The 17,138-nt window shown below is 43.5% G+C and overlaps 1 protein-coding gene across 6 annotated transcripts in view; it reads left to right on the top strand.

Annotated features, from left to right (window-relative positions):
* The window catches only part of NIN (ninein), a 61,293-nt gene that overhangs the window by 23,475 nt on the left and 20,680 nt on the right, over positions 1–17,138 (top strand). For 4 of the 6 annotated variants that reach the window (XM_065683833.1, XM_065683836.1, XM_065683835.1 and 1 more), the window contains exons 8-19: positions 1,427–1,563; positions 2,962–3,102; positions 3,280–3,454; positions 4,321–4,431; positions 5,215–5,304; positions 6,603–6,756; positions 7,074–7,195; positions 8,576–9,102; positions 9,815–11,128; positions 15,325–15,450; positions 15,632–15,701; positions 16,608–16,823. In XM_065683833.1, the coding sequence (XP_065539905.1) occupies positions 1,427–1,563; positions 2,962–3,102; positions 3,280–3,454; positions 4,321–4,431; positions 5,215–5,304; positions 6,603–6,756; positions 7,074–7,195; positions 8,576–9,102; positions 9,815–11,128; positions 15,325–15,450; positions 15,632–15,701; positions 16,608–16,823 (3,183 nt within the window). The remainder of the gene's footprint in view (positions 1–1,426; positions 1,564–2,961; positions 3,103–3,279; positions 3,455–4,320; positions 4,432–5,214; positions 5,305–6,602; positions 6,757–7,073; positions 7,196–8,575; positions 9,103–9,814; positions 11,129–15,324; positions 15,451–15,631; positions 15,702–16,607; positions 16,824–17,138) is intronic. The other 2 variants (XM_065683834.1, XM_065683839.1) reach the window with 2 other exon arrangements.

Here is a 17,138-nt window from a genome sequence, read left to right as displayed (position 1 = left end):
TTAGGTGGTCCTGCTTTGGCAATGGGGTTGGACTAGGTGATCTCCAGAGGCCCCTTACAAACCTAATGATTGTGCTTCTGTGAATCTAAATCCTTTACCTCACTGAACAGCTGCTCCTGTAAACCTTTCAGCACTGGGATGGCCTGAATTATTGCCTGTGCTGAGTGGAGGGACAGAGCTTGGAAGCCTTGCCTAGTCCGTAGTGTTTTATTTTCAGAGTAAAGGGTAACGGGGGTTGCAAATCAACCACCTGAAGTCATTCTGCCTGCCCATCTCACTAGAAGCTGTGGCTGGGAGATGATAAACTCGTGTCGTTCTGAGATGATCGCAGGGTTCCCAGCAGCAATAATGGCAGATTTCTTTTGGCATTTAATGGCTGTGTGGGTATTGACACCCAGGTGGTAATAAACTCTGCCATCACTCAGGCTTTAAAACCCACTTGTAGACCAGTTTGATAACTTGGTACTACTTACAGTGGACTTGTGTGATACACCTTCTGCTTGTTGCTTTACTCTTGTAACTTCCTTTGTTATCAGTATTTGCAGTGTTTCAGCCCTGCTGCCAGCCCTTCTGTGCTTCACTTTGTGTTCCTGCAGACTTAAGTTGAAGGAAATGAAAAGCAGTTGAAGAAGAGAAAGTTCCTGGGAGATTTTAAGGCAGCTTCCCGTGCCTAAAGGGGCTGACACAAAAACTGGAGAGGCACTTTTGACAAGGGTGTGTAGGGATAGGACATGAGGAAATTGCTTTAAGCTTAAATAGGGTAGATTTAGATTAGATATTAGAAAGAAGTTCTTCCCTGTGAGGGTGGTGAGGCATTGGTACAGGGTGCCCAGAGAAGCTGTGGCTGCCCCATCCCTGGCAGTGTTCAAGGCCAGGCTGGACAGGGCTTGAAGCAACCTGGTCTAGTGGAAGGTGTCCCTGCCTGTGGGAGGGGTTGGAACTGGATAAGCTTTCTGGTACTTTCTAACCCAAGCAGTTCTGTATGATTGATTGTGTATGATTCCTTACTCTGTAAGAGGTGGGATACTTGCTATCAAATACCTTCTACAAGTTTGTTTCTGTGTTTCTACTGCAAGAGCTGATTTTGTTTAACATGAACGTCTTTAACCACTTTCTTGCAGCATTTGAAGACATAAGAAGGACAGTGTAGTTACGTCCTCTAGAGAATTAGTAGTTTTAATCATGCATAGGCTTAATTTCCTGTTGGTCTTGCAGCAGAGCCAAGACACTTTCCATCTCCACACCTGTCAGCAGCTCTTTAACATAGGAAAGTGGCAGAGATGTCTGGTTTATTGCCCCAAAGGCATTTGTGACAGATTAGTCTCTTCTGAGCCTCCTCATTTTATTGTCACTCCATACACAAATGTCTTCAGGCTCCTGCAGGGCAAGAATGCTTGTTCTGCTCTAACGATGTGGTGTTCTGCAGGCTTTGGACTTCAACTTGGATGGGAAGGTGAACCTGACAGAGCTGACGCTGGCTCTGGAAAACGAGCTATTAATAACCAAGAATGGAATCCACCAGGCAGCCCTGGCAAGCTTCAAAATGGAGATCAGACACTTGCTGTAAGTCACCCACATTGCCACCTCTGCTGCTTCCTCACTGCCCTCTCCCTTTGGCCAAGCAGAAGTTTAAGTAGGAGCTGATTAATGATGGTTCACAGCACTTCTCTGAGGGGCATTGATGTGGTGCTGCCCTTTCGCTGGAAGGCAAGGTTCTTTGCTAGCTCGGTCAGAGACTTTCAGTGCTCTTGTTTTGCGTGGGTAGAACACTTAAACCCAAGTACTGCCGAAAAATAGACTTAATAAAAGCCAGGCAGCAAGCTGTTCCCAGAGCCCTGCTCTGCGGTCTGGAAATGGTCACTGCAATCTACAGTTATCGATGGCCAAGGAATGCAAAACTGAAGATGGAGGCTGGTGCAATTTGATAAGCAGTACCTTTAATAATAACTGATTTCTTGCAGCACCATTACATAGGTTTTGCCATGTGATAAAGGGGTGGATGAGGTACAAAACCACCTTGGACCCCCGCTTTTTTCCTTTGAAAGTCAACACAGTTTGAATTTGCACTGGACTTGCCATGCAGGCCTCTCTATTAGGACAGCATAGGAGATGAGAAGCATATTCCCCTGTTTGTATGTTTAATGTAGATATTATATGCATGTGCTACTGAACTCAAATATTTCTTCATAGAGATACCAATGGATCCCCTTCTCCACCACACTTTGGAGACCGCCACTCTAAGCATTGCACCCTCAGTTTTGCATTGGTTCATTCCTCTTGTGTAACTGTGGCATCCATTTGCCATGTGCATGAACTCCAGTTGCTAGTGGTATTTTGTTTGTACTGTAAATCTTTGAATAGCTTAGATAATTATCAGCTTATGCATTCACCTCCATGCAACACCACAGATGACTTTCACTGGTCATTAAGACTGCAAGGTCATTAAGTCCTGTTTCTTGTTGGCTCACCACTTGTGCTTGCAAGTCGCCTGCTTTGCTTGTATGAAGAGATGAGGTTTTTGGTGTGTTTGCATCTACATGCGTAAATAACTTATGTTTACTCAGTGGAGAGATGTGTTGTTGTCATCAAGAAAACTGCTCAGTGTAGCAGATCTTACCAACTTGTGATGAAAACCTGGGTGGTTGTAGTGTAAGGGTGAAGTGGTAAAGGTAATAAAACAAGAGAACAAATAAATGGGCAGAAAGTGGCCTGTCAAAATGGCATAGCACTGCAGTTTGGAGGGCTAGACCACAGCTGAGGAGTTCAAGTGTTGAGGTCTTGTGGACCTAGGAGGGGATGTCCAGAGCTGTGTGTGCAAGTTCATACCTAATGACTAAATGCATTTGATAAGACCCTTGGAGAGCTTTCTGGGCTATTTTTCTCTGATGAGCCTCTTGCAAGTATCTTCTTTGGGGGAGCTGTGAGGGATGACCTAATCCAGACCAGCTGTGCTTATTCTAGGGAGAGAGCTGACCAAGTGGCCAGAGAGAAAGAGAAGCTGCGGTTGGACTTGGAAAAAGCTGAAAAGTTGAAATTCCTGATGGCCTCCGAAGTGGATGACCACCACGCTGCAATTGAGCGCCGGAATGAGTACAATCTCAGGTATGATATCCCAGTTCATCCCTCTCCTTCTCTTTGGTATCATTGCCACAGTGTTGCAGGGACTCAGAGATGGAGGTTAGCAGCTTTACACCTGCTGATTACCACTGAGCTTCACCTCCAGCATCACTGGCTGACTGCTCCTTTTAAGAGCTCTTCTTACTTCCGATACCTTTGTAGGAAGCTGGATGAGGAGTACAAGGAACGAATTGCAGCTCTAAAGAATGAGCTCCAGAGAGAGCGGGAGCAGATCCTGCAGCAGGCTAACAAACAGCGGCTGGATCTGGAGCAGGAGATAGAAAAGCTGAAAAATGATGAGAACTACATCCGCGACCGCCTGGCTCTTTCCCTGAAGGTAATGGGCACTAAATGCAGCCCTCTTTTTCCCCCAAAAGACAAGGATGCCCCCAAAAGACAAGGGGAGCACCATTTGCAGTATGGTTCTTGTTGAGATGTGTTGCAGTGCATGCTGAGCTATCTGAAAGTAATTTTAGCAGCAACATAAAGTCATATCTATGAGAACTGGGTTTTTTAGGTCACCTTGATAGGTTACTCCTTGATTGATACAGTTCCAGTTCAAGTTTCCGCTGCCATCAAGTGCGGAGTGTGCATGTGTATGGTTATCAGAAGGGCTGTGTGCCCTGCTGGCTGTTTGGCTCTCCAGCGAGGAGCTAATGTCTTGACAAAGTCTAAATTATTGTTTTAAAAACAAACCCACAAAACCCCTCTTAAACAAGCTTGCTGCTGTCCCTTTTGATAATTTAACTGCTGCCTAATGCAATGGTATTACTCACCCGTGACCTCTCAGATTCAGTTCCTGTTCTAGATTTTTTGTCTGCTGCTGATCATGTAATTAACTTTTGCTCAGTATAAAAACAAAATGTAATCAGTAGTGGTGTTGTCTTACAAACACAGGAGGGAGCTGATGCACCCTTAATGTTCAGGTGAGCAGCTTTTGGAAGGGGGGGTGGCTGTCCTGTGAGCATCAGGGTCATTGTGTAGTGCTCTTTCTAAAGAAGCCAGCTGAAAGGTGAGAAGAGCCAGAGCACACACACTTGCTGTTCTGCTGCAAGCAGGAGGGTTGTATGTGCGTGGATTCACAATTTCTGTCTTTGGCTGAAGTTTGTAGCAGTGTTGTGCTCTGACTTGACTGGGAGAGTGTGCTAATGGCTTTTTCCTCCTTCAAAATCTGAGGCTGTTGGGGTGGTTTTTTGTTTGCAGAAAAACAGCCGCCTGGAAAGCGAGCTATTGGAAATGGGAGAAAAACTGTCCAAGTATGAAAGTTTGGCAAGCAAACTACAGAGGAACTTGGAAAACGTCCTGACTGAGAAGGTAAATCCTCCTTTTCCCAGTATGCTTCCAGAATTAAATTGCTCTTTGGTTACTACACTCAAGCTGCCAGTTTAATAGCTGGAGGCTCTTGTGGTCCCTATCCAGACAGTACCAAGGCACAGCCTGCTTTTTGACGTGGACTGCCTGCCTCACTTCCAGTTAAGGAAATTAGAGATACTCCATCTTAGCTGTAGTTTTACACTAATTAACAGCAGGGAGCCTTACAGTGAAGCAATCGTCCTGCAGATCTGCGGCGATTTTATTCCCCAGCCCAATGTTTTGGATAGACCCAACATGCAGGCCCTTTCTAGGGAAGATGATACATGAGGTGTATCTCTGCTGCATCCTAAGTGAAAAGTGAGAACAGCTGATCATGGTTGTATCGCAATAAACTCATGAGAATAACAGCTTTTTCAAAGGCATTCTGGTGTGTGTGTGCTTCTATAGGCAGAGGCTCATGTACTGGGACTCTCACCCAGAAGCTGTCTTCCAGACTTCTTTAAAGCTGGAATAATTTATTAAATTGAGATGTGCATATGCTAAGATAGAAAGTTGAGGTCTGAAGTCAAAGTTAGCGTGAGAGCTATGGCTAGTATCTGCTAAGGAGGTTGCTCTTTATCCCGTACCAGCAGTGAAGCAGAGCTTCTGTATTTAAAATAAGATTAAAAAACCAGAGGGGAGGAGGTGCAGGCTGCCGGGATGTTTGTGGATGGCACCCAGGTTGTGATGAGCAGGTGATGTGATGGGTATAAGAGTAACTGTATTGTGTTTATGCCATTTCAGTTTGGGGACCTGGATCCTAGCAGCACAGAGTTTTTCCTGCAGGAGGAGAGACTGGCACAGATGAGAAGCGAGTACCAGCGGCAGTGCAGAGTAAGTGAAGCCCAGGGCTGGAGACCTGGCACCCGTCTGCCCGTGTTTATCAAGAACATCCTCACTGCAGACATCAGCACAGAGCAGCAATAGAATGCTGCTGAGTGTTTTTCCTGGCTGAGCTAAAAGGATGAGGCTTGCTAAGGGAGGGCTGGGATGGGGTCTGTGGAGCCTCCTTCATTCCCCAGCTGTACATCAAGCCCAACTTCTTGCACAGTTGTGCACTGGCATTTTTTTGATTTATGAAATAATCTTTGTCCTAATTTGTATCCAGAGTTGCAGGAACTCTGCAGTAGAAATAAGATGTAGTTCAGTTTTGCTAGTTTCCAAAACAGTAGTGTTTTCTTAAAACTGAAAAGGTAAAACTTGTCTTCTCCTCCCCACATCTTGTATGGCTGAAATGCTTCTTTAAGGTGGGCCTGCAAGCTATCTATTTACATACGTGTTTTCTGAGGAGTACAATGGTTACCAGCATTTGGCTTATTGGTTCTGCATGGTCCTTTTCATTCAGTAAAGGACAGCCTTGGCGAAAGGTTTTCTAATCTGAAACAGAACAGTAGCTCTCTTAGGAAGTTGCAGTTTAAAGGCAAAAATTGTCTATAAATATTCATTGAATTGATGCATTTTGATAAGATGTTGCTTGAATATGCAACTGATTTTCATGAGTACTGACAGATATGAATCAGGATTTGAGGTTTATTTTCTGAACCTTTCCAATCTTCAGAACTGTGTTTACACATTCAGGGATTCACATTCCTCAGTAAATGCTGTTTATCAAGGTGAGCGCATGGCATTTGGCACAAACACTCAGGATATTCCATTGGCAAGAGGGCAGAAGTACCAGATGGTACATGCCGTAATGACGGTATCTCTTTCCAAATTTGATCTTCTTCCTTCTGATTTGATTTTTTCAAGTAGATGGAGTTTGAGGGGGTGCTCCTTGACTGTTTGAAAATGTTCCTAAGCTGCTGTTTAAAAAAAGGTCATAGGAAGAAGGAATAAAGTGAAAGGTCCTGGAGCACAATATACTTTAGAGGTAAAATATACACAGGCTGTCTGAAGAAAGTTCTGCTCTTTCAGTAAAAAACATATTTGTTGCTTGCACATGCTGGAACCTGGAGAAGGGTGTTGTTTTGCAGGTAGGAGGATGACTAACTCTGGCATCATGGCAGGATTATTGACAAGTCTTTACCTACCGTAATTCCCTTCTAAATGCCTCATTGTGGGAGTGTGTGGATGTACAGCTGCTGAGCTGTCTTTGGTTGCTTTCACTCAGGCTTCTTGTTCCCCTCTTTCAGGAGCTGCAAGACCAGATAGATGAGCTGCACTCAGAGCTGGAGGAGTACCGTGCCCAAGGCAAAGTGCTCAGGCCTTCGCTGAAGAGCTTGCTGTCGGAAGAGTTTGACATTGATATGAAAAGTCATGGCAATAGTGGTATTGAGCCTGACCAAGGTAAAGCACATCTCCTGTATAACCAACGTCTCTGCTGTAGGTACAATAACATCTTAGAGGCAATTAGTAAAAACTTTCCCAAACCCTCACAGTGAGACTGAAACACCACCTCTGTCTTGCTGTTTAACGTGGAATATGGCTGTTGTACTGTCTTCAAAGCTGAAATAAATGTTTGCAGTTTTTTGTCTGTGTGTGCAGTAGGAACATAAGAGCTGCAGGTTAGCTGCCTAAACAAATTTAAATTGATGAAACCATTCTGTTGAGAATGTATCTCTTTGGCCTTCAAGAATGTATATATATAATTACTGTTTTTGAAGGACTTGGTTCAGAAGACTGCAACCCACTAAATATGAGCATAGAGGCAGAAATGGCTATTGAGCAAATGAAGGAGCAACATCACAGGGATCTGCATCACCTCAAACAGGAGCTTGAAGACACAGTAAGCTATTTTAACTTAAAATGAAACTTCACACTTTTTTCAGTCTCTTCAGAGGTGTAATGGTCTTGAAGAAGGACTTTTAATTCCTGGTCAAATTATAATCTTTGTGTGAAGCTGAGCCTTTAGCTTCCCTCCTCCCTCTTCACGTTGCTGTGCAATGGAGGTGTGCTGGAGAAGTCTGAATGAATACTGTGGTAGATACACACACATGACACCCACCAGCTAACGAGAGAGGAGGGAGCTGTTCCGAGGAAGTATTGCATTTCCTGTAGTGAAAGCCCGCTGCATCTGAATTAGCCGCTTCATTCCTGCTGGCATGGGATAATTGTGGGTTAGAAAGGCTTCTGGCAGGAGTCTGCATTGCAGTCTGCATTGCTAAATTCTATGCTTGTGCAGTCTGGTGGCATCAAAATGTGATCTGTACTGTGGGAGTATGGAAACTGCTGTTATGATACGCATGCTACTGAAAATGGGCAGTCAGCTTCCTGTTTCCTGTGTGTCCATCTGCAGTTATCCTTGCCATGCTTGCAGAAATATCTCAATTGGTTCTGTGTGGAGAAAGACTGGGTCTGGGTGGTCTTTGAGGCCCCAGTGTAATGCCTGGGGTGCTAGGGTGAGCTGGCACAGGTCTGGACATGGCACAGCGCACCCACTGCCAGCCTGTGCTGGCATCCCTGGCAGGGTCACAGTGTTCCTCTGCAGGTGAGGTGCACTGGTGTAGAGGTGGCCAGGCTCATTCTGTGGGAGTCAGTCCAGGAGCAGAAGTTGGGGGTCCCATCAGGCTTCCCCCGTGTCTATCAGATACAATTGTTATAGGACTATAAATACTCATTTCACATATGGTGTAATACAAGTACGCTGAAACTATTGTGATGCAGCTGGGATGGGAGTGGGGAAAGGGGACTGATAAAATATCATCCTGAAATAATTACTTAAGTATTTGTCTCCTATCAGTTTGGATTGTTTTGAGTTTTGTTTGTTGGTTTGGGTTTTTTTTAAAGGGCAAACAGAAAAACACGCAAAAAATCTGCCTCCAAACCAGAAAAATGCACCAAAAGTAAGCAGTGAAATATAGTCCACTTGCAATTCGCAAAACTTAGGTCTTCAGAGTTGTTAGTGACTTCTCTTTTCACAAATTCATTTAATGGAAAAGCATGCATTTCACTGACTTCTATGTAATAATCATCTTTAACCCACCAAGTAAGCAATTAAGCTAGGCATTAGCATTCTTTGCAGGGGAAATCAATGTAAGATGCTAATGTGCAAATCAAAATATTCTATAGAATATATGGAAATATTTTGTGCAGAAATGTTGAGAAGACATTTCTGTAGAACATTCTGTTGAAAATGAGCCAATCCAATCTGGTTTCCTTTTTGTAGGTGAGCCATTACGAAAAGCAGCTAGATGAGACAAAAATCCACTCTGAAAAGGAGCAAGAGGATATGAGGAAGAAGTACACTGAAGAGATGCATGTCATGGAAAAGCAAATAACTGGTCTTAAAAATCAAATTGTAGAACTGCAAGGAGAGGCAGCAGTGCTCAGAGAACAGCAGGAAAAGCTTGACTGTAAGCACAATGATGAGAAAAACAAATTACAAATGCGTTTTGATGAGGAAAAAGCCAATCTGCAAGAACTACTGAGGCAGGAGCATGAAGAAGACATTAGAGCCAGACTGGATCAGATAAATGAGAAGTTTAGTCAAGAACGGGAAGAACTGATTCAAAATGGTGTCTGGGTGGAAGAAAAGATGAGAGTTTTAGTGCAGACACTGCAGGAAGAGAAGGTAGAGCTGGAACGTGGCTTTCATGAGCAGCTGAAAAGGATGGCTGAGGTGCATGCCCTGGAGAAGGAAGAGCTCCAGCAAGAGCTGCTGAGGAAGCTTGAGCAGGACCTGGAGGAGGAAAGGTAAGTGTCACTGCTGGTAGGGACAGTGGTGGTGTACGCTGACCTCAGTGGCTTGGCATGGTGACCATGAACCTAGTGCAGAATTGACTCCTGATACTTAATTAAAGTGCACCAACTGTACAGTGCTGTTATGTGTTTTTCTTCTAGCCTTTCTTAAGCAGATACTTCATATTGATTTTTAACTCACCCAGAGGCAACAACAGTTTTAAAGCATAACCAGACATTATTAACTTGAGCCTCTGCTCAGGACCTCTGTGCTTTACAAATCCCTGCTTTGTACTTTTAAAACATTTGGGTTTTCAGACCTGTTTTCTGAAGAGGTAACAGGTTGGATTGTAAATGCTTTTAGCTAAGATCAACTGTTAAAAGAAACTGAAAACCTCCAGAGATGACAGGGAGTGGTGGGGGTAAGAACATTTGCCCCTACTTATTGCAAGAATAGAAGGGCATATATTGTACACAAAAGCTTTCCTGAGGATATTTCATGAGTTGCACTTTTCCAAGGCAATTAGGTTTTTATTTTTGAAAGTTTCAACAACTTGCCTCAAATTTAACTTTGGCTCTCAGAAACCCCCATCACGTAGTACTTCATCTAAAACTCAGTGAAAAAGTGGGGTTTTTTGGTCAGCTTATTTTATTCAGCCTAAAAAGCCATTTGAATCTGGTTGAGTTAGCCCAGAGTTTAGTAATATCTTATGCTAACCATGTTTAGGAAAAAAATTGAAAGTATGGGAAGTGGCTGTAACAGAAGAGCATCTCATGTAGAAACTCCATTTTCTGCCAGCACACAAACACTTGTGAATAAATATGAAGAAACAATCCAAAATCTGGAAGGACATTACCAGCGAGAGTTGCGTGAACTTGCTGAACAGCAAAGAGAGGCGAAATCTCAGTGGGAGTTTGAAAAGGATGAAATTGCTCAGAAGGCTGCTGAAGCCCACGAGCAACTGAAGGAAAGTCTGGCAAATGAGAAGGCCATTTCTTCTGCCCTCACCCAGGAGAAAGATCTCCTGGAGAAAATCTTCAAAGAAGAAGTGAACAAGCTTGTGTGTGAGAGGGAGCAGCTTCAGAAGGAGCTGTGGGACCTGAGGAGTGCTGCTGAGAAGCAAGAGAAAAGGCTGAATGATGAAATAACACAACTCCAAAATGACCATGAGAAAGAGCTAAAGAGCAAAGAGGAGCGTATATCTGTGGTGGAGGAAAATGGGAAGCTGTTCAGGCAAAAGCTGGAGAGACTTCGCAGTGAATATAAGCAAGAGAAAGAAGACCTCAATTCCAAACTTCTTGCTTTGGAGAGTTTAAACCAGGACATTTGTGTAAGAGCAGAAACAGAAAAGGCCGAGATGAATTTAGAAATCTTAAATCTTCAAGGGAGAATACAGAAATTGCAGTGTGAGACCCGTTGTTTTTCTGCACTACAGAATCATTATAGGGTCCTGGAAAATGAGTATGCAAAAGCAAAGAGCAGAATTGCTGCTTTTAGTGGCATGGCACCTCTGGGAGATGATGTGGATGGCCTCTTGAATCTGCAGAAAGTGCATGAGCAAGCAGTGAAGGAAAATGTCAGAATGGCTGCTGAGATCGTCAGGCTGCAGCACAAATTGCAAGCAGTGGAGCAGGAGATGGTGCAGCCTCCCAGTCCTGGCTGCTCCTACTCCAGCTCAGAACAATCTCAGCTGCCAGATGAAATGGACCCCATCTTTGAAGGCTTGCCCAGCGATTGTAACAGTGCAGACAAGGGAACAGATTTGAATGTCCATTCACCTTTGGAGGCTGATTCTACAGACCTGGAGGAAATGACTGAGATGGATTCAGAACTGGAGAAAGCATGTGTTAAAGCCAGAGCAGGCAGCCATGCCTTCAAGGTGCAGGTGTGTCAGATTCAAGGAAGGAAAGCAGCACTGGAAGCTGCTCTGGTTAACCCAAATGACGTGCATCTCCACAAAGAGAGAGAGGAGAGGCATACAGTGGAGCACAGCTTACAAAGCACGTGCACTGAGCTGCAGCAAAAAGTTGATCTTTTGAGGTAACGTACACTTCCAAAACTTTGTGGGAAACGTGCTGCTTAGAAACTAACCTGGCATCCCACTCTTTGCTTTGTAGCCACCTGCCTGCTGTATGGCTGCTGCATTAACCACTGTAGTTTAACTCTGATTAGAGATTAGTGCCTTGGACTTTTAATTACTAGCAAGCAGGCTGTTTAATAGTGGATAACGACAGTTGAAATGTGTGACTTACTCCTCTCTGACCATGATCTAACACGAATGGTAAAACCGGAGCAACCTTCCAGCTGTTCTGTCTGTGGACGTAGTCACCTTTGTGGTGTGTAGTTTATGGTACATCAGAAACCCCTGTATTTTTATGTACAAAATACTATGGTAACACTTCCAGAATGCTTTTACCTTTTACTAATATCACTTCATCACTCAGTTTGCACCCTGCTAGTACTGAATGTTACCTGGAATGCTGAAAACGCTTCATTTTTTCCAATATTTAAGTTAATACTCAAGAGATACGGTAGCTTTTTCCCCAGCAGGAGCACTTACTGTTAGGAACCCATTAGGTATGTAATATGGTAAATACCATTATAATACAGAGAATATAATAGGTTTTACCTACTTGTTTATAACTGCTCTATTATTTTTGGGGGGTTTTGAGGCCATGTCATATTTTAAACATTATTCTCAGACTAATTTGTAGCCCAGCACTATACTACCTACTAGAAAGAAAGTTAAGTCTATCCCAGCTGACACCAGGACACTATCCACTCCGTATTTCATCCCATTCACATCATGCCAGGTCCCACACTTCCCACCATCACCTTTACTGTCTTTAGATGTATAAATATATATATATATACACACAGAGATCACTCCCTTAGTCTGTGGGCCATCCCTACAAAAGTCTGAGTTCCATGATCTGGGGCTCCATCTGTCATAACAGTTTTCTCTAGGCAGGAAGTATGGATAGTGTGTGGTGTTGGATTGTTGCATGCTGAAGCTTGTTTTAGTTCCATCACTGCTCCACTTGTCCAATTTTATCATTCTTCATTAATGTGGTGATCAAAGGGGAGTTAGGTTCACATCCTCAAATCTGAAGCAATGGAGATGGGTGCCACAAGGTGTCCAGCACAGTGATGGGTTGCTGCAGTGAAAGCACTAATATTTAATGTTACACAGCATCATACAGTTTAAGTAATTGGCTATTTTAACCCAGAATAAAATCTCCTTGCGGTACACACCGGACTTCCCATCCTCTGCATTACCATTCAAGTGCACCCACATCCTTGAGCAAAAGTGATTCCATGAGTGGGTTTGCCTTTGCCTGAGGCAGGAATAACCCAGACTCTCTTCTCCAGCAAATTCTTTATGTGCACCACAGGAACTTTTACCCCCTTCCATGGTATGTAGAAGTTTTGATTCGGCTTGGACAGCCCAGTTGGCAGATCCTCTGGTAACTAACCATGTGACCTTTGCTAAATGTGTATTCCAGTGTTTGAAAGTTTGGGATGTGATGACATCCATGCAGCCATTTTATTTCCAAAAAATGGATCTCCTGCGCAGGTCCCTTGATCTTACTCTGTTTTATGGCAAACCAGCTTTCAGAAGGACCTGGATTATTTTCTTCCTTTTCTCAATGTATTGAAGGTGTTCTGGAGCTTGCCTCTGTTCCAGTTCCTTCAGGTACTGGATACCCCTCTCTATCACCTACAACATCTTCCTTGAAGGGATACTGTTCCTTCACAGCTGATAGGAGTCACTTCCAGAGGCTGAGGGATTGTGTCACTTTTCAAATTGACTTGTCAACACCTGCTTCCCTAGAAAGTGATCCCAGCTGCTTGGATTCTCTACCCTCTAAGTCCAGGCTACTATCTCCATTGTCCCAGCATTGTAGCAGCCAGGTGATAACATGCTCACCTGGACAACGGCTGGAATCTTTTAGTATATCCTGCAGCTCACTTAGGGACAGGGATTGTGAGTTTACCTCTGGTTCTACCACTTCATCTGTTTCTTGTGAAGGCCCTGCTTGTCCTGTTTCACTATTCAAGGTGACTTCCATGTCCCTTTCTTTTTCTGTACAGGAATGACTGATATGGGCATGGATTGGTTCTTTGGTTCAGATGCAGTGTCTTCCGCTGGTGTTGGAGTGGCTGCAGCATCTGTTGCCAGAGTGGAGTAGCTGCAGTACTCATCAAAGGGTTGGAGTAGCTGCTGTGGTCTTTGTCAGGGTTGGAGTAGCTGTGGTGTCTGTTGCTTTGCCATCAGATCCAGAGACCTTCTTTTCTTCTTGGAGGTGCTGGATAGTATTGAGCAGGGCTCTGTAGGCATGGGCCAGGTACCAGCACGCTGCAGTTATTTGTACCTCTCTGGTATTGCTAGGATGACAGTGTACTTTTTCTGAAGGTTTTACTAGTTTTTCAAGATTTTGTATTTGCTAAGGGGTGAAGCTCCAAAGCACTGGAGGGGCCCACAGACCTAGGTACTTGCCCATACTATCTCACACACCCTGCCACTCATAACTATTCAGCCTTGAGGAAGATCTATGGTACTATTCTTAAATAGCTGTTTAACCTTAAACAATACCTGAACCATAAGCAATATGCTGGTTCCCAGCAAAAAGGCCAGGTTGGTTCAAGAGTACCCAAAGGATATTCAAAATATTTGAAATTCTCAAATGCTACTCAAATAGGCTGGTGGGGAAGGTGTGGGAGGAAGTTCTCATCCGTAGGTTGGCACTCCCAAGGAGAAAAGGCAAGCAGTATAATTATTAATAGTTCCCATTAGATGGCTTCCAAAGTATAGAGGTGATGGCAATGCTGAGTACATATGCAATTAGCTTCATGACCAGCAATAACATCATGTTACAAGACATTATTAAAAAATGCAACAAAACCAAGAACCTCAGCCCAGGCACTGTGGGTGATAAACATCAATGCAGGGAGCGCATACTGGAAGTAAGGTGTTACATAGTGCAACTCTGAGAGCAAATAAATCAACATTGTGATCTGTGACTATTAAACCAATGCAGTGAATGTTCATAGTGAATTTATTTTGACAGGCTCTGGTCAGATCTGTTGTTACCTCAAACCTTTGCGCCCTATGTTGGGCATCAAAAATGACCCAGCTGGTAACCCAGCACCACACAGCCCCTTGCTCACCCCTTCCTCTGCCTTTCCCCACTGGGTGGGATGGGGAGGAAAATTGTGAGTTTTGAGATAAGAGCAGTTTAATAACTACAGTACAGTATTATACTACTAATAATTATAAAGGAAATAACAAGGGGAGAGAAGATTAAACTAAAAGGGAAAAAATAAAAACAAACTAAAAACCAACCAACAAACAGCAGTGATGCACAATACAATTGCTCAGCACCCACTGACCAATACCCAGCCTGACCTGAGCAGCAGTCGGTCCTTTCTGGGTAACTCCCCCCCCAGTTTCTATACTGGGCATGATGTGCTGTGGTATGGAATACCCCTTTGGCTAGTTTGGGTCAGGTGTCCTGTCTCTGCTCCCTCCTCGCTTCTTGTGCCCCTCCTCACTAGCAGAGCATGAGAGACTGAAAAGTCTTTGATCAGGGTAAGTGCTATTGAGCCATAATTAAAACTTCGGTGTGTTATTCAGCATTGTTCTCAGACTGAAGCCAAAACACAGCACTGTGCCAGCTGTTTGGAAGAAAATTAACCCTCCCCAGCCAAAACCAGGACAGGAAAGTAGCTATAAGTAGCTTAATTATTGTTCAGCACCAGTCTCCTGCAAGAAATTCTTCCAGGTATTACACCATGGCTAAGTTACTTCCTTACAATTGCCTCAGGACAGAAAAGGCATTTTCCAGTGCTGCTGTTCCCAGCATACTAGACTCTTGAAACAGATTGCTCTCCTAGCAATCTGTATATTGTGATGTTAAGTTGCTTAAAGTTATGTTATTTGTAACTTAAGGGCTAAAAGGTATAGTACAACATTAGTGTGAAACTATTATTAGGTATCTGAGAGTTTAACCAACTTCAGCTGTACAAAAACGTGCACAAAAAAAGCCCCTTTTTGGGTGATTTAGGGAGCCCTCTTACTAAATGAAACATAAAATCCATATACTGTTCATACATAATTCAGTTGTAGCTTTAGTCTGAAATAGTACAGGTAGCTTAGGCTTTTGGTAAATCTTGTCGCTGTGAGCCTAGATGATATACAGAACCAGTTTTCACTTGTCTCGTTTCTGTCACAGATTTGAAGCTGACAAGCTCAGGGAAGAAAATATTATTCTGAAAAATGAAGTGACTTTATTGAATGAGGAGGGTAGTGCTTCCAGCCTGAAACTGAGGGAGCTAAATGGGTCCCAAGAAGAAATGCGGTAAGAATTCAGTGGGGCATGTACTGCATGTATGCCTTTGGGCTCTTGCTGCAGTGCAGGCACGGTGGTTACATCCCTTCTTTCAAAGCTCCTACATGTGTTGGATATACCGTGAAATTTGAAATGGCCTTATTTTCTGCAGTTAATCTGGCTTCTGTTAATGAGCTTTCATTTTTCTTAGGCAAAAGATAGAAGCTGTGAGAAAGGAGAAAGTGGCTGTACAGAAGATGGTTGACAACCTGAAAAAGCAGGTATACAGGCTGAGCCCATAACCTTCTCTGTAGAAATTATCACTGTAGAAAAGCTGTTCCTTACACAGTCACAGAGGCAGTAGAAATGACCATTATATAATATATATTTAAACTCTGATAACTGTTCTCATTAACAATGTGGGATTAATGTGAGGCTTGTTTGACCTGATCAGGAAACTGCAATGCTACTGTAACTACCTATCTTACAGACTTGAGAGTACTTTCCACGGTCAACTTGGAAAGTTTATTTAATAGAAATATAATGTTAAAATATTTCTTCTGTAGTTTCCATGGGTAATACTGTGCAGTAGCCCATGGAGAGAGAAAGGTTACGTGACTCAGCCTCTACTTATTTCCCAGCTAGCTGGGTCTAGGAATGCTGCCAGCCATGACCCTTTGCTCGTATCCATGAGACTGCTATTTTGAGATTGGTTTTTTATGCTAGGCAAAATAGAAAGTTTAAATAGCTCTTACATTCTCTCTCCTCTTAGTATTGCTTAGTAAAATTCTACTTGCTCAGAGTAATCTACTAGCTCACCAGCACAACCCTCAGAATATACATCACATGGCAAAGGGAAGGAGGAACAGGGTGGTGAGCCAGATGACTGCTGTTATAATTGATATAATTGAGGCCAGTTATGAGAAATTCTGTTTGCAAGGCTGACCATGCATGCAACAGGTCATCAGGAGTACTCCTACTCCTAAATATGATTCTACTTGATTTGGCCTAAAATTAGAGCATGAAGCAAGTTAAAAGAGCTATAGGGAAATAAAGTAAGCAGGGCTACTGGGCTCATGACTGTTACATAGAGTAAAGGTAGCAGCTCCGCACCACCGTTCAGAGTCACATTCAATTTACTCCCCAGTGTAAAAGCAGACGTAACTGACACTGCTTTCCTGATTCAGGTAGCAGATCTGAAGACCAGAAACCAGCAGCTGGACTCTGAAAATACAGAACTAAGCCAGAGGAACTCCAAAAATCAAGCGGATGTGCAGGATCTTAATCAACAGCTGGCAAGGGTGCTCAAGCAAAAGGAAAGAGAATCGGGAAAGTGTACCCTGGAAGAATGGGAAAAGGAAAGACTGGTACTAAAAGAGGAACTGGAAAACTCCAAAGTAAAGGTAGAAGATTACACTATCTCTAACAGTATGAAATAATTGAACTTCTAGGACTGTGCAGGTGCCATGGAGTTAGCATCCCATTCCTGAGCTGTGTTGTGCTCTTTCAAAGCTAAACTTCCAAGTACTAGCTGCAAACATAACATGCATGTGGTAGTCGGGGTGGAAGGAAAGTCTGGCAGCAGCCAATAGCAGGGAGGCAGAAGTGTTCAGGTTTGCCTTAAAAATGAGGCTTAGTGATACTAAAGATTTATCTGCATTTTCCAGCATTTGTTCTATGCAGTACAGTGCCATCCCAGCTCCAAGCATGTCAGTGGC

Source organism: Lathamus discolor, chromosome 6, assembly GCF_037157495.1.
Source record: "Lathamus discolor isolate bLatDis1 chromosome 6, bLatDis1.hap1, whole genome shotgun sequence".
Classification (NCBI taxonomy): domain Eukaryota; kingdom Metazoa; phylum Chordata; class Aves; order Psittaciformes; family Psittacidae; genus Lathamus; species Lathamus discolor.
The sequence above is the reverse complement of the archived record's forward strand: the minus strand, read 5'-3'. Positions and strand labels throughout refer to the sequence as shown.